This window comes from Gymnoscopelus braueri (assembly GCF_963280865.1).
Source record: "Gymnoscopelus braueri genome assembly, chromosome: 3".
Lineage (NCBI taxonomy): Eukaryota > Metazoa > Chordata > Actinopteri > Myctophiformes > Myctophidae > Gymnoscopelus > Gymnoscopelus braueri.
In genome coordinates this window covers 8,981,310-8,996,898 of record NC_137612.1, presented here as the reverse complement: position 1 = coordinate 8,996,898, position 15,589 = coordinate 8,981,310, and the positions used below count along the sequence as shown (strand labels likewise).

The 15,589-nt window shown below is 40.1% G+C and overlaps 2 protein-coding genes across 2 annotated transcripts in view; one reads left to right on the top strand and one right to left on the bottom strand.

Annotated features, from left to right (window-relative positions):
* Positions 1–11,182, bottom strand: part of fancd2 (FA complementation group D2) — a 38,146-nt gene extending 26,964 nt beyond the window's left edge. Inside the window, exons 1-13 of the mRNA XM_080424197.1 lie at positions 11,082–11,182; positions 9,763–9,832; positions 9,526–9,663; positions 8,843–8,910; positions 8,645–8,751; positions 8,104–8,164; positions 7,862–7,914; positions 7,666–7,741; positions 5,591–5,715; positions 4,973–5,060; positions 3,512–3,616; positions 3,266–3,366; positions 2,964–3,063 (exon numbers count right to left, since the gene is read on the bottom strand). Coding sequence (XP_080280323.1) covers positions 2,964–3,063; positions 3,266–3,366; positions 3,512–3,616; positions 4,973–5,060; positions 5,591–5,715; positions 7,666–7,741; positions 7,862–7,914; positions 8,104–8,164; positions 8,645–8,751; positions 8,843–8,910; positions 9,526–9,663; positions 9,763–9,832 — 1,092 coding nt within the window. The 5' untranslated portion in view covers positions 11,082–11,182. The remainder of the gene's footprint in view (positions 1–2,963; positions 3,064–3,265; positions 3,367–3,511; positions 3,617–4,972; positions 5,061–5,590; positions 5,716–7,665; positions 7,742–7,861; positions 7,915–8,103; positions 8,165–8,644; positions 8,752–8,842; positions 8,911–9,525; positions 9,664–9,762; positions 9,833–11,081) is intronic.
* A 2,028-nt stretch (positions 11,183–13,210) lies between these two features.
* Positions 13,211–15,321, top strand: gpx1b (glutathione peroxidase 1b). Its single transcript, XM_080423338.1, has 2 exons — positions 13,211–13,510; positions 14,694–15,321. Exons 1-2 carry the CDS (start codon positions 13,292–13,294, stop codon positions 15,042–15,044), a joined length of 570 nt encoding a protein of 189 aa, XP_080279464.1. The 5' UTR covers positions 13,211–13,291; the 3' UTR covers positions 15,045–15,321.
* The last annotated feature ends 268 nt before the right edge of the window (positions 15,322–15,589 follow it).

Below are 15,589 nucleotides of genomic sequence, written 5' to 3'. Positions count from 1 at the left end.
GTTTCCCTTGAAATTCTAACTCCCATTTCTGTGGAAGTTCTTGACATCCGACTTCCAAGTAACTGACAACATTGATGCGTCATCATACATCAAATAAAAGCCTGTATTTACCTTGATGTACTAAAACCTCCCTTATATACTTTGCGCTGTGTGCGTGTGTAAAACTGTCATCCTTGAGTTGAATTTCCTTTCTGTTGTCATGCACATTAACAGTATCCACCATCGATAAAATAAAATATAATACAAATCTTCACTTTCCTACATTACTAAATGCATGGTCAGGGTCAGGGACCACATGCAATACCTCCACGGACCACCAGTTGAAAACCCATGATGTAGGCAACAGTGTAGTCACTGTAGTTAATAATTATGGGATTCAATGGGTTTCCCACATGAAAGTTTAGAACACTACCACTACAGACACTACACTGTGCATTTAGCAAGACTGACTACAGTAATGTTCTAATCAATGTGGAAAGAAAAACATCGGACATATTATCAGTTTTAAATGTCATGTTGTTGTATTTGATGGGGAGGGTTAGGGGTGTCAAGATAACACTAATTTCACGATACATACATGATGTTGGGCATATGATATCGATATGATACATTATTAATGTTCTTTTCTCATGTATCATCAACATTGGCCATCATCTTTAGTTTAAAATAACAATTATAAAGCCCTTTAAAAAACAATTACAAAGTGCTTTGTACACACAAATAAATACATTTGTGCAAGCTTAAGGGAGAAGTGAAGTTCTCACTAACTATAAACCCATTGTTTCAGAGGACAGATAGACACTAATATAACAAATATAATATAATACAACACTGCATAACTATAAATTCCACAAACCTCATATTTTTGTCATCTGGACTTTACAAACCAAGTGCAGCCTAGTTATTTCCAACAGCTAAAAAAAAATCTATAATACCAGATACAGTATAATACCATGTAAACAATCTTAGATTAGATGTAGGCCTATTTGAGTCTGTTTCATTTCTCTCCAAAATATCTTGAATATGATGGAAGACATGATTAATAATTACTGTGATTATGATAAGCTTTACATTTCGTATCATACACCATACAGTAAGAACTCCTATAACTTTCACCGTCAAAAAAAAAGAAAGAAAATAAAAATAATTAAACAAATATTACGATACAGTATGACATCTTGACAATACCTATCGTCACATTTTAATACCACGATAGGCTATATCGTGGGACAATATATCGTGACACTCCTATAGTCGGGGAGGGTTAATCTTTGTTTTTCAATCACTTGGGGAGGGTCATTGATTATTTTTTTTAGTCAAAGGGAGGGTCATGGCATTTTTGATCAGGGCACATACATTTTCTCCAGGGGTACCCTTCTTTAACAAGACCAGGAGACCTGGTTCTGCCAGACCCAGACTTCACATGACGTGTCAGCCTGTGTCTATGCCCATGTATGGACGAAAGGGGGATAGACTTTTATGGCTGGGACACACGTCGTGCAAAGCACGACGTGTGTCCCAGCCTTCTATGCCCATGTATGGACAGACTTTTTTGGGGGACAGATTTTTTTTTGGCTGGGGCCGGAGGACAAAGTGACAGACTTGTTTTTGGCTGGGGCCGGAGGACAAAGTGACCATGCCCATGTATGGACGAAACAGGTACAAAGCCTCATGTAAGCCCGACCCCTTGGGTCTGGCAAAAATCGACATGTCCCTTTCTCCCTTAGTTCATTCATTTTTTTTAAATCGCATATTCTGCAGTGCAATGCATAAGTATTCTGTCTATTTGATTGTCAGTGTTTTCGCAGGTATTCACATTACGTTGATAGAAGAAGGGACTTACATAAGGGGTACAGCATAATGGCCGACTTTAGTGCTATAATTTCTATAGGCAACAAACAAACATAGCAAACCTGACTGCTTATCAAAGTTAAAGCTTATCATTTTGTAGCCAAATGTATATTCCAGGGGCAGGTGGTAGAGTAGGTGTTGTTCACAGTACCAGTAGTTACAGCATCATCGTCACAAGGATAGATACTGTAACATAGTAACTATGTTACCTCGGCTACATGGGCTTGCCCCTCAACTGTACTCCTAGTCTAAATAAAGGCGATGATGATGAATAAGGCAAGTCGATCTCAACATTTCATAGTTTCTGGTAAAAAAAAAGCCAATCATTGTACCCCTTTTGTCTCCCCAATTTAGTCGTTATGCCAATTAATTCCTCTCCACACACATTTCTGTGTTGTCACTGCTGTCGTATCCTACAGACTCCCCTGCCAGTGAGGAGCCCCCACCAGGAGGACGTAGAGCCTTCGTCCTACTCCTCCCGCCCAACACTCCCTGCTGACAGGTGCTTTCCCCTGACGTAGGAGTACATGCAACGACCAATATCACCCTCCTCCCCGCCCGGCTTCCCTCCCCCGAACACGTTCCAATTGTGTTCGCATAGACGCCTGACATAGCCGGTTGCACCACCGGTTTCTGGTAATTTCTGTATGACTTTTCACTCAGAGGTGTGTACAACGTTAACACATTCACTGCCAGGGGCTTTCTAATGCTGGCAGGTAGCTTCTGCCAGCATTTCTAAGCATTCTGACTAATTTTTCAAGGACCACAGAATACTTATCTCCAGTATGATCGATCCCCTGATGGTTGCTAATCACGGGGGAATTAACTGTGCTTCCGTGAGAGAAAAAAAAATGTCATCGTGACCTCCCGTTCTCTTGTTATACCCAGTTGAAAATAGCATGTTTCACCAACAAACAAAAAAAGTCAAATCACGGACAGATCCGGGAATGGCGGTGAACGGGTGGATTCTAAATCACGGATACGTCCGTGATTGATATGTCAATGGCAGTGAATGTGTTAAGTGATGTCTAACTTTTATTAGGCATAATAGAAGGAACATTCAACAACAAAAAAAAAGGAGAAAGAAAGAAAGTAGTTCCATTTCTCCCTACCTTGAGCCAAGCCTCAGATATAGTCTTTTGGAACCGCACTGCTGACTTGATGCCATCCAACACCAAAGTAACACTGTCCTGACTGCAGCTGGCAGAGGCCCTGTTCAACAATTAACCTCATTACAAAACAACACAAGTAATTGCAGCAATGAATCATACAATTACAAAACCACAATACAAGTAATTACAGTAATACACCCATTAGCCTAATTCCCAGGAGGGTCTCTGGATGTACTGTGTGTCAATGCTGAGTGATGAAATGTGTTGTGGTCTGTGGAATGCTGTGTTGGTGTTTATCTCACGTTGCTGCTCCCTTGCTCTTCATGCGGATCTGCGAGGCGCGGACCACTGGAGGAAGAACACACAGTTCCAGTTCCAACTTCTTACGAAGCTCGTGCACCACCTGCCCCGAGGGGGAGACACATTCCTTACATTTAAAAGACGCATCCACACGGCACTTCTTAATTAATTGTATTCTTATTAGTTGAAGTTTCTATACAGATGATTTCGGTGCAGAATTATGCTATGATTATAACGAAGTTGTGGACCTCATATGCGTCAGGGCCAGAGATGGAGTGCAGGATGAACTTGACGACCACAGGGAGGTCCTCCAGCTGTACCGCTGCCAAGGTGGCCATGACAGCTGTACGAACCTGATGTAGGACATACACAACATAAGTTACCCTATACACGGCCAAAATGTGTGTGTGTGTGTGTGTGTGTGTGTGTGTGTGTGTGTGTGTGTGTGTGTGTGTGTGTGTGTGTGTGTGTGTGTGTGTGTGTGTGTGTGTGTGTGTGTGTGTGTGTGTGTGTGTGTGTGTGTGCAATCTGTGCATGCGTTTGTGCGTATGTGTGTGTGTGTGTGTGTGTGTGACTGTGTGTGTGACTGTTTGTGTATGAGCTATGTTTTGTCTTTCTTGCTGAGGTTGTATGATATTCTTTGAGATACACATATGGGTATTTTGGGGCGTGGCCGAATCCGCCATTCTTTCATCGGGTGAAACAACACAGCTTTCACCATTGGAATTGCATTACGGAACGTACACATTGTTACTGGAATTGCATTACGGAACGTACACATTGTTACAGTTTGTGGGTTTATTTTTCGTCATAGTGCAACATATGGTGAAGTATTGTGGTGCAGGTCATTGCAACAATCACCGATGTTGTGAAAAATGAAAATGGGACCAAATATTCTAAACTTTCCACGATTCTGACAATAATCATATTCTTTGAGACACACATCCAGGTTTTTGTCAGGCCAAACAAGAGAGTCACGTAATGTTGATCCCCTTCCCCTATTCGCTCATACTAGGACATGACTTATGTGTAGGCAGAAGAATGGTATATCTGTTGTGAAAAGGGGGGGGGGAGGGGGACACAGTGATGATATGTAAAAGATTACATTATACTGTACCTGTCATGATCTTAGGGCTGGGCGATATGACTTAAAAGGTAAGGTAAGTGATATATATATATATATCAAGTACTATGTTATGATGGTAATCATTGCTACAGAGCGTTTGTTCGGTCACAGTGGTCTCTCCAGCTCTTTAGTAAACAGAATATAATGTATATTCAGGTAGGTGACAACATTTAAGCCAATCAGGAGAGAGCACTGAAAAAGCATTTTCTGTTTAATAAAGAGCTGGAGAGACATGGGAGACTCCTTTTACTGAATAAACACTCTATAGCAATGAGTACTATCAGAATATAGAGGTATTTAACACTTATTTTAACCAAAGTACATCACTTACCCTACCTTTAAAATCAATATCACGATTATTTCAAACTAAACTTTTCTTTTTGTGCAGATTTGTTGATATATAAGACATTTTAAAACATAAGTGTCCAAAACAAAGTGCATCTTGATTATTCAATTAACCTAGATGAGAAAGATTACGGTTGGAGGTTCTAAATGTCGGTTTGGATGTATTTTCGGTTAATTGTCCAGCACCATATGATCCCATCAATAACACTGTCAAAAGGTATGAGCATGTGTATCTTACCTCAGCCAGTAATGAGGCACTAAGGTTCAGACTAGAGAGGGCGTCCAGGATGGGGACGGTAAGCTGAGTGTTCTCCTGCAGTAAAGCACTGTAGAGATAGAAAAGAAAATAATTGGGGATTGTTCTCCGTCCGTCAGAACCACATATTGCAGTGGTTCTCAACCTGTGGGTAGGGACCCCCAAGGGGGTCTCCACATGATTTTTGGGGGGTCCCCAGATGACAGTGAATAATACAAGAAATAGGCAACAAACAAACTAAAAATTGCAGATCTACAAGTTCGGGGAACCATCCCCACACAACGCCTAGCATTGCGAGGCGTTGTGTGGGGATGGTTCTTATCACCACCACCATCCCCTAACAACCTTATGACACAGATGTTCTTATCACCACCATCATCCCCGCCCCAACAACCTTATGACACAGCTGTACTTATCACCACCATCCCTTAACAACCTTAATGTCACTATGATTCAGCTGTACTTATCACCACCACCCCTTAATGGGTTAACAACCTTAACACAATGATGCAGCTGTACTTCTCACCACCATCCCTTAACAACCTTAATGTCACTGTGACGCAGCTGTAATAATCATGTGTTCCAGACAGTGGCCCTTACTTGAGCTCCTTGGCGATGTCATTGTGCTGAGAGTCCTCCAGAATCTCAGGTAGGCTGGTGATGATGTCACGCTGGCTCTCCACCGGCGCCACCGACACCAGCTGCATGAGCTTAGCGGACAGCTCCTAACAAATAACAGATCACAGAGAGCGCAATTATAAATACGTTTAGTGATTACATTGTGGAATGGATGAACAAGGTAATCAAATCAAATACACATTGGCTGCGGGTACATGGACCATCATGTATTAATTCCGAAAGAATTATTTCCGAATGAACTCATTCCGAATAGAGGAATCTGATCCACTTACCTGTTTACATGGGACCTGAATAAAAGTATTCCTCGTTTACATGACCAAAGCATTCATTCGGAATATAACTTTTGACATTCGCAAAGTGGTTCCCGCCTACGCCCGGGCATGGACCAGGGGCCACAACCCGGAGCAGAGCTTCCCCTGGTGGGCATGGGAGGAGGCAATGAATAGCCCCCTTGTGCCTCCGCGGCGGAGGTCTGTCGGTCGTAGACAGGCCGGTAAGCAACGCACCGACTCCTGGCCAGGCAGCGTTGTATGCGGTACAAGCCTGTGTTCCTTTGTTATCGCCGTTTTAATGCAAAAGTAGCAGATCTACAAGTTCAGAACAGTTTCTTTTTTTGTATTGGTACCAGACACGGTAAAACGTAGGCTAGCCTATACTATTTGTCACATTTCTCATGTAGGTACGATGACGTCATTGCGCATTCGCACATGGTCATTATAATAATAAATAATAATACATAAACACCGGACCGCTCATGGTCATTATAATAATAAATGGAGAGAGAGAGAGAGCAACACTACAGTCTATGAAACAAGGCACGCTCATTTATGTCAAAAGTACAAAAGTATTGGCATCAAAATATACTTAAGTAGAAAGTATAAGCTACTCATTATGCCGAGTGTCACGTTTTTCTTGTATTATTATGAAAAAGCTTTGAAACATGCTGTAACTCATTCACTGTGACGAAAACCCTATTTCTGCGCCGAGTAGCGCGCAGTGCGCACACGGCGAATGCGGAGTCTGTCGCCCTAAAACACAATCGCCCCGGGTCAAAATCCAGCGACCATGGAGCGGCCGTGGATGGCCCGCTCAAAAGGTGCGTGGGGCGTAGTGTTTTGGGACGAACGTTCCGGCTGCCCATGTAATGAATTGATTAAGTAAAACTCATCTGTTTTCGCTGCAGCTGCGCCCTAATAATGTAGTTTTCATTTATTTTTGTTCACTATGCTATTAAAACAATGCAGCTATTGCAGGATTGGGCCTTAACATGTGATTAAAAATGTATACGTATTTGGCCCCTCATATATAAAATAAATGTAAAATCTGATTTAAAATTGAAACTTGCAGCTGATCAATGCGTTTTCTTCGTTTACGTGTGGACAGGGATAAAAAAAAAAAGAAAAGATTGTCATGTGGCCAGGGATTCTTTTTAAAATCTGAGGACTAAAATACCCGTTTAGAAAAAGATCCATATAAGTGTAGCCTAGGCCAGCAATCCTTGGAGCGTCCGTTCTCCTGGACAAGTCTGGGCTTAACCATGGCTTATTAAATGACGCTATAGAATAGAATCATTCATTTTATCCCGCAGGAGCGACCGTGGCCGAATTAGAGATTTGATAGGTCATTTTTGGACAATTCTGACAGCACTATAAGCACGGACATGCGCAAAGGAATGCATGTATTCCAAACAGAGAGGAGCGTTCGGAATAAAGTGTTTACATGGTCAATTCCGATTGGTATATCCCGATTCAAACGGTCTATACCACCCCTCCTAACCCGAATGAAAATTCATTCGGGTCAGACTGGAATGGAATATTCTATTCCAATTGAGGTGTTTACATGAGCATTTCTATTCTGAATGAATTCATCCATTCATTCATTCCGAATAGAAGTGTATTCATTCCAAATGAAACTGTCCTGTGTATTATACAGCATGAGATAAATAATGGCTGAGATCAGTAAAAAAACTAAATTACCTTGGGACAGAGAAGGTGAATGTAAACATTTGCTAAAACCAACTAGTCAAAAATGATTACCTTGCTGTCCTTTACTCTGTCTAGCCATTTAAACTGGTTGATTATGATGCGTGGAATATTAAGTCCATCTTCTGCACTGTGGGGGATAGAACAAGATGACAGCATATAATAATGATAAGATTATCTAGTAGAAAACACATTTGTTATACTGTTACATTTGACGTGCAGTAAAACTGTGGTCATACATAATACTGACCTATTAAACATGAATTCAGGGAGTTTCTCGAACAAGACATTGATGATTAAAGTCTACAAGGAAGAATAAGGATAGATTAGGAATCTGTGTTGCAGTTGAAATGTCTCTCTTCTAGTTTACAGTACACACAGTACACATTTTCATGGATATCAAACAGCAGAGAACAACATCATATTGATATCCTTTATAAGCCTACGAATGCAAACGTCTTGCAGAGTCTCTGCCAACCATTCACATTGTACCTGTAGCATTTCAATCCCCAACAGCATACGTAGCAGACTCTCTTGGAAAGAACTGACAGAACTAAAACACAAGGGAGAAAAACATTGAGCTGACTGGCATTATCATTTAATGTGATATTTTAAAATGCCGTCCATTGACATTAGTTGTGTTGCATAAATACAAGTAATAATTCTAGGAGCCTTCTCCCAGTTAGATGTGTGCATTGTTTAATAATGGGAGAAAAGAAGCCATAGTGCTGAATCGCGTCTGTGTCTGTGACGTGTGTTTTCAATGGATCAAACATGGTTTAAATGGAGTTTGACGTTACACTGGGTTTATATAGGAAGGGGGCGTATCTGATAAAAAATGAATATCAAATATTGAAATTGAAATTGAATTGAAATAAATTGAGTGCCTATTGAAGGACATAACATGAGAGCTGGCATCGTTTCTTTTTTTATTTAACTTTTGGAGCCGTGCACCCAGCAAGTTTTGCTGTACCATTCCTCTTTGATTGAAGTTGTACTTGCATTCTTTCTGGTTTGTATTGTTTAATAATACCTAGAGTCGCCATCAGGCAACCGAGGAACACAAGGAAGGAGGCAGTTCCTAAACTTCTCGGGATCCTCAATATAGGACTCCATTGCAGTGATGAACTCTTGGATAATCTGAAAGGCAAATTAAGAGTTCAAAGCAGAGTTTTCCCTTAAAACTCCACAACTGTGTGGTCTGCAACCCAGGAGCAGTCTTCATACTCACACCAGGGTATCTCTGACTTTTAAGTAGTTGTTGCTGTATCCGTTTTTGGAACACTACTAGATCAACAGCTGGTGGGGGAAAATATAAAGGTGCCAATCAATAAGAAGTGGTGGAAAAAGTACTAATTTTTTTTGCTTAAGTTAAAGTATCAATACTGCAATGTAGAAACACTCCGTTACAAGTTAAAGTCCGGTAATCAAAATTTACTTGAGTAAAAGTACAAAAGTATTGGTATCAAAATATACTTAAAGTACAGAAGTAAAAGTACTCATTATGCAGAATGTCCCATTTCACAAGTTTTCAAATGTATACAAATCTTTTGAAAATAGCAGATCTACAAGCTCACAATGCCTGGATGCAACGCATTGTGAGCTTGTAGATCTGCTATTTTCAAATGGCCGAAATGTATATAGGGCTGAAGTGGGTAATGTATGTTTAGTAATGATAATCAAAATCAACATAGAAACATAGTTTTCAAACAAATGTAGTGGAGTAAAAGTATAATATTTGCCACTGAGATGTAGTGGAGTAGAAGTAAGAGTACAGAAATTTTTAAATACTCCAGTAAAGTCAAAATATCTCAAAATTGTAGTACAGTACTTGAGTAAATAATAAGTTGCATAATTCTATGAGAATATTCGATCACTTATCCCATGCGTTTCTCAACCTCGTTGGATGCTTACCGATCTCGTGGGATGCACCCCCATGTCTCAAGTTGACACCGGCCTCTCGCAGAAAGACACCAAATACAGAGTCATTGGTTTCTTCTTGAACCACAGCAGCCTTGGACTGACGACTACTGGCACGACTCTTCTTTGATTCTGGAAAAAAGCAGATAGGAAGCAGAACATGACAAAGAGGCCAGTGCAGCTGACACCAGATATTACAGTACATAATGTATAAATGTTGTATAAACGTACTACTAGATGTGTCATGCGCTGCAGCACTTTCGCCTTTATCCACAGTCGAGGGTCGCTTCTTGCGCATCATCTGGGGGAAAAGATTTAACCAAAGACCTGTCAGACAAACATGCTGGTGGTGGTACCCCGGTGTTAAGGGATCTATCCAAAATCCTGTCAGAAAACTATGCTGGTGGTATCTAGTCAGTGTTAAGAAGAGATATATCCTAATCCATGGGTCTTCAACAGGGGTTCGGCCCCCTAGGGAGTCCTCAGAGTTACTGCAGGGGGGTCTCCAAATCTTTGTGTGATAGGAACTTTTTATTTTATTTTCATTAACCAGTTCAACCCTAGCATCCCTATATTCTGAGGGGAACATTAGCTGAAAATAGCAGATCTACAAGCTCACAACACGTCACAGCGGCACGTGTTGTGAGCTTATAGATCAGCTATTTTCGGCTATTTTAAGAGGTTTGGTGTAGAGGGGAAAAGAGCAGACCAAGTAGAGAGCCTATAAAAAGGTAACTATAGGTCAAGTACTGAGTTTTACATTTCTGAAAATACACTGATGACAGTGCTGTCAAACAAGTCTATGAAGCTCTCTATGAAATCTATGAAAAAGTTTAATCTACAACACAATTTTATACAGTATGTAGTGGGGGTCCCTGCGGCTTCTCTCTCTTAGCTAAGGGGTCCTTGGCCTGAAAAACATTGAAGATCCTAATCCAAAAACCTTGGACTATGGTGGTACCTGACAGAAAGTAGCTCGTCAACTGTGGACTTTTATGAAACAAAAAGTTTCCAGCTACAAAGAGGATAATTCAAGCTTTCCGTACAGTTGCACTGTTGGTGAGTAACGTGAGTTTAACGTTGTTTAATACAATCAGATATAGCAGATAGGAATTTTCTGTTTGGATGTATGGGCTGGTATTGCAAATCTAGATTCAAGATATTAAAATAGAATCTAAGAGTTGCTTGCGGCTGGGTGGTACCTAGGCTTGGTTCACATAGAATGTCATAGAATGGCTTGTGATATTACATACATGAAATGTTAATGTACTGTATGTAAATATTAATATCACAGCCATTCAGGGCTAACAATCATTGTAAACCGTACCTCTGTACAAATTGCAAACTGTTAATAAAGTATTGAACCAAACAGGTGGCACTATATCCAGTGGTGTTAGTGGCAAGCTTTATTTTTATTATGCTAAACAATTTTGATGACGGATGACTGTGGGTTTAAAAATAATTCCCCCGCATAAATTAAATGTCACACTACGTCTTGTTCCAGGTTAGATGTGTACTGTTTATCAAAAGAATGGCAAAGTGTAACTTACTGTTAACAGGTTAAAAGAGACGCTACGATACAGAACAGCAGGAACAGCAGAGCTCCAACACTGAATCACAACAACACAACTTCCAGTTCCCGCGCCGGCCGTGGCGTGACGTCATCGCCCCTCCTCTCAGGCAGGGACCCAGTGTCAACAAACAGTCTATGGTGTCAACAAACAGCCTGCTGCTGAAACACTGCCAGATGAATGAAACAGTGTTGGAAAAATTACTCACATTGTTTTACTTAAGTAAAAGTATCAATACTGCAATGTAAAACTCTGTTACAAGTAAAAGTTCGGTATTCTCAATTTACTTGAGTAAAAGTACAAAAGTATTGGCATAAAAAAATGTACTTTTAAAAGTACCAAAAGTAGAAAGTACTCATTGTGCAGAATGTGAATGTCCCATTTCACAAGCTTTCAAATGTATAAAAAACTTTTGAAAATAGCAGATCTACAAGCTCACAATGCGTCGCGAAGCTATGCATTGTGAACTTGTAGATCTGCTATATTTAAATGAGATATGGGGCTGAAGTGATTAGTGACTGTGTTTTGTAATAATCAAAATCTACAAAGTAACTAGTAACTGAAGTTTTCAAATACTTTTAGTGGAGTAAAGGTAAAATTATAGAAATTTGGGAATACTCCAGTAAAGTAAAAGTACCTAAAAATTGTACTTACAGTAAGTACAGTACTTAGTACATATGTACTTAGTTACTTCCCACCACTGGAATTAAATTATAATAACTGAAATCAAAGTGTCATCATCGACAAACCATTGGGAAGAATATAATTCTGTTTTCACGGTGTTACGATATCGCTCTTGAATTCACACAGTTGTTGATGGTCCCTAGAATTCCACGCTGCCTGCCTGGGGCTGGCGCGTTTCTTTAGAGACACGTGTTGTCTCTTCCAGTGGGGTTTACTCAAGTAGCCAATGGAGGAGCTTCACCTCGGGACACGCCGGAGCCCTAAACCCAGCACACCCATTATACAAGAGTTGTACCCAGGGTTGCCATGTCTGCTTATTATAAGCGACTTGATTGATTGATTGATTGATTGATTGATTGATTGATTTATTGATTGATAGAACTTTGGGCTTATTTTTCCTGTAAAGTTGCTTCTCCGCGCGGGTAACAGGATAGGTGGGCTCTAGGCAGCTGCAGGGACCTGGGATCTGGGCACCTTGATGTAAAATTGGCTATTTTTTCCAAACAAGATTTGGAAAATGTTTTAAAGTAAAGTATACATGATTAGAACATGCTTAAACATTCGGCAATCAATTCTACAATTGCTACAAAACCTGCATATCCAGTCATTTTGGGGCATAAACAAGAAGTTGAAGGATAAAATTAAGTCTGATAATGACGTACAGTGCAAGACCATTTTTCAAATATTGAATCTTTTAACATTTTGGACAAAATAGCCAATTTTACATCGAGGTGCCCAGATGTCCCTACAGTGCCCACCTATCCTGTATCCATATTTTGTGCTAGAGACCCCATACCAGATTTGTGTTCCCCCCCTAGGTTTTTTTGAAAATAGCAGATCTACAAGCTCACAACGCGTTGCATCACGAAGCGTTGTGAGCTTGTAGATCTGTTATTTTCAAATAGAAGCGCTGCAGGTGCCTTTAAAGGAGTAGTTTTTTTGATTGATTGAATATTTTATTAGGCAAAAAACGTAAAACAGCACAGTTACATTCAAAATACTTTGTCTAACAGGTCCGTTCATAAAAGTCCTTGCGGACTTGTTTCCAATGAGGGCCTTGGTATTCAATTCATAGTGGATCGGAGTTCACCCAAAAATGACTTATTTTCTATCAATTACACACCCCATGAAGCCTTAAATTCATGGAGATTTTTTAGTTTTTGTCGCATTCCTGAGCCAATCATTGGATGACTGGTGGAGTCTGAGTCTCCTATTGACCGATGACCTACATGGTCATCAAATTATAGGCCCAGGAATGCGACAAAAACGAAATCTCTACTCCTGAACTACTCCTTTTCACAGTCGCTTCTTTAGGCTTGTTTTCATAGACCTGGTTGCTTATTTCTTTTGCAAAATCTGGCAACGCTGGTTGCACCGCCCACTTTGACACCCTATCAAAAAGCAGATGCCCAAGAAGTCTGGAGACAGAAGAACACTCACCTCATCTATTCACCTCACAGGGACATCTATCATCTTCAACGAGGAAAAGACAGCGAACTAAAACAATGGCTATTAATAATTTCCATGACATAACCGCCAATCTAGTCAGTGGAGAGGAGTTTAAGTTCTCCTCCCTCCAGGGTAAAGTGGTCCTGGTTGAGAATGTGGCTTCCCTCTGAGGTACGACCACCAGGGATTACATCCAGATGAACGAGCTCCACGAGAAGTACTCTGGCAAGGGGCTGGTGATCCTGGGGGTTCCCTGCAACCAGTTCGGCCATCAGGTAAATTATTATGCGCGCGATCATTCATATTATATTTGTGAAGTACAACTGGGTAAGGGGTAACAGGTGGGCACCAAGGAAGAGTGGGCACCTAGGTGTTCAATGTATTATTTTTTCCCAAAATGTAAAAAAAAGAAGGAAAAAAAAGTATGTATGTATGTAGGCTATATATTTGGAAAATGTTTTAAGTAAAGTATACATGATTAGAACATGCTTAAACTTTCGACAATTAAGGTCAAATTTCTACAATTGCTACACAACCTGTATATCCAGTCATTTTGGGGCATAAACAAGAAGTTGAAGGATAAAATTAACTCTGATATTGATGTACCTGCACGTTCACATCATGTACTTTACATTACTTAAGATCATTTTTAAAATATATGTATTTTAAAAAAACATTTTGGACGAAATTTGCCAATGTTACATCGAGGTGCCCAGATGCCCACCTATCCTGTTACTGTCTATCATTCAACACTAGCAGGTGGCAGCGGCACAGTTTCGTCGCCAACTCTAGCTCTTGGCGGGGGGCCCGGGGCCCCATTTTATTTGATTATATTGTTTTATGTTAAAACTGGTGACCAAATTAAAAATGAAGATACTTTCATACAAATCAAGTAATGTTCTCTATTTGCCGGTATACCTACCACCACTGGTGATCTTTTAATTCATTAAGGCTGTAACTATTTTCTTTTTTGATGAATAGAATACTTTTTAATTAATCTGAAAAAAAGAAAGAAAAAAAATATATATATATAGAGAGAGAGATTGTTATATCAATGAATCAATGAGAAATTCAAATTGTTTTTTATAATGGACTAAATCAATTTGATTTAATCAGCCTTATTTTTATACTTGTCATATAACAATGTCGCACATTGTTACAGCTAAAACACTTTACATGACTCTCTCTACATGGATGGATGGATGGAGCAGCTTGAAAAAATGACACCTGTAAACCTGTGATTGATCATGTAACAAATAAAGCCGATTCTGATTCTACATTAACCTTGATACAATACTGTCATGTTATGACTGATGACCGTCTTGATCCAAGGCTAATTCTACATCTGATTCTACAAGTAGAGCTTGTAGATCTGCTATTTTCACTATTCGATTATAATTAGTATTTTTAACTATAATTGATCGCAACTTTAATGTCTGTGTGGTTTAACCTTTGCAGGAGAACTGCAAGAACGAAGAGATTTTCCAGTCTCTGAAATACCTCCGTCCAGGAAATGGCTTTGAGCCCAAGTTCCAGCTCCTTCAGAAAGTGGACGTGAACGGGAAGGATGCCCATCCCCTGTTTGTATTCCTCAAGGAGAAGCTGCCATTCCCCGGTGACGAGTCAATGGCTCTGATGGATGATCCTAAATTAATCATGTGGAGCCCTGTGCGCAGAAACGACGTCTCCTGGAACTTCGAGAAGTTCCTCGTTGGACCGGACGGAGTGCCTTTCAAGCGCTACAGCAGAAAGTTCCTGACCAGCAGCATCGAGCCAGACATCAAGAAGCTTCTCAATCTGGCAGCCTAAAACCGTCCTATAAATATTCGTCCTTGTAATAATGCCTGTCAACTTTCCAATGTCCTAAAAACTGCTGTAAGGTCGGCGTGTGCAAAATGTTTTTAAGAACCACCTGTGCTTTTTCTTGTGCTAAATGTTCCTGTGTTCTGAGCTTTTACTGTATGAAGTTATCCTTTGAAACCAATATTAAGGGGGATAACCGATGAAGTGTAAAAGTCTTAACTTCCCTGGTCCATTTTGTTCTTGTAAAGCATGTGGTTCAATAAATGTATTTTTTTTACACTCAGGTCTTCTACACTCATTCTGCCTTTTAACAGGTAATTTTATGGAACCAAGACATGTATAATATTTAACATGACTTGCTCCCCAAAACATAATTTTCTAATATGTCCAAAGCCGTAATGGGCTGATAATATTTTAGTTGTAGCCTGTGTGTTGGCTACTGTCCAATGACACACATGAAGATAAAAAAAACAAGTGTCATAGATATAATAATAGTTACTGTACACTCGACTGCACCCACTGGGCTCACTTCCTCCTTTGCACAGTACAAG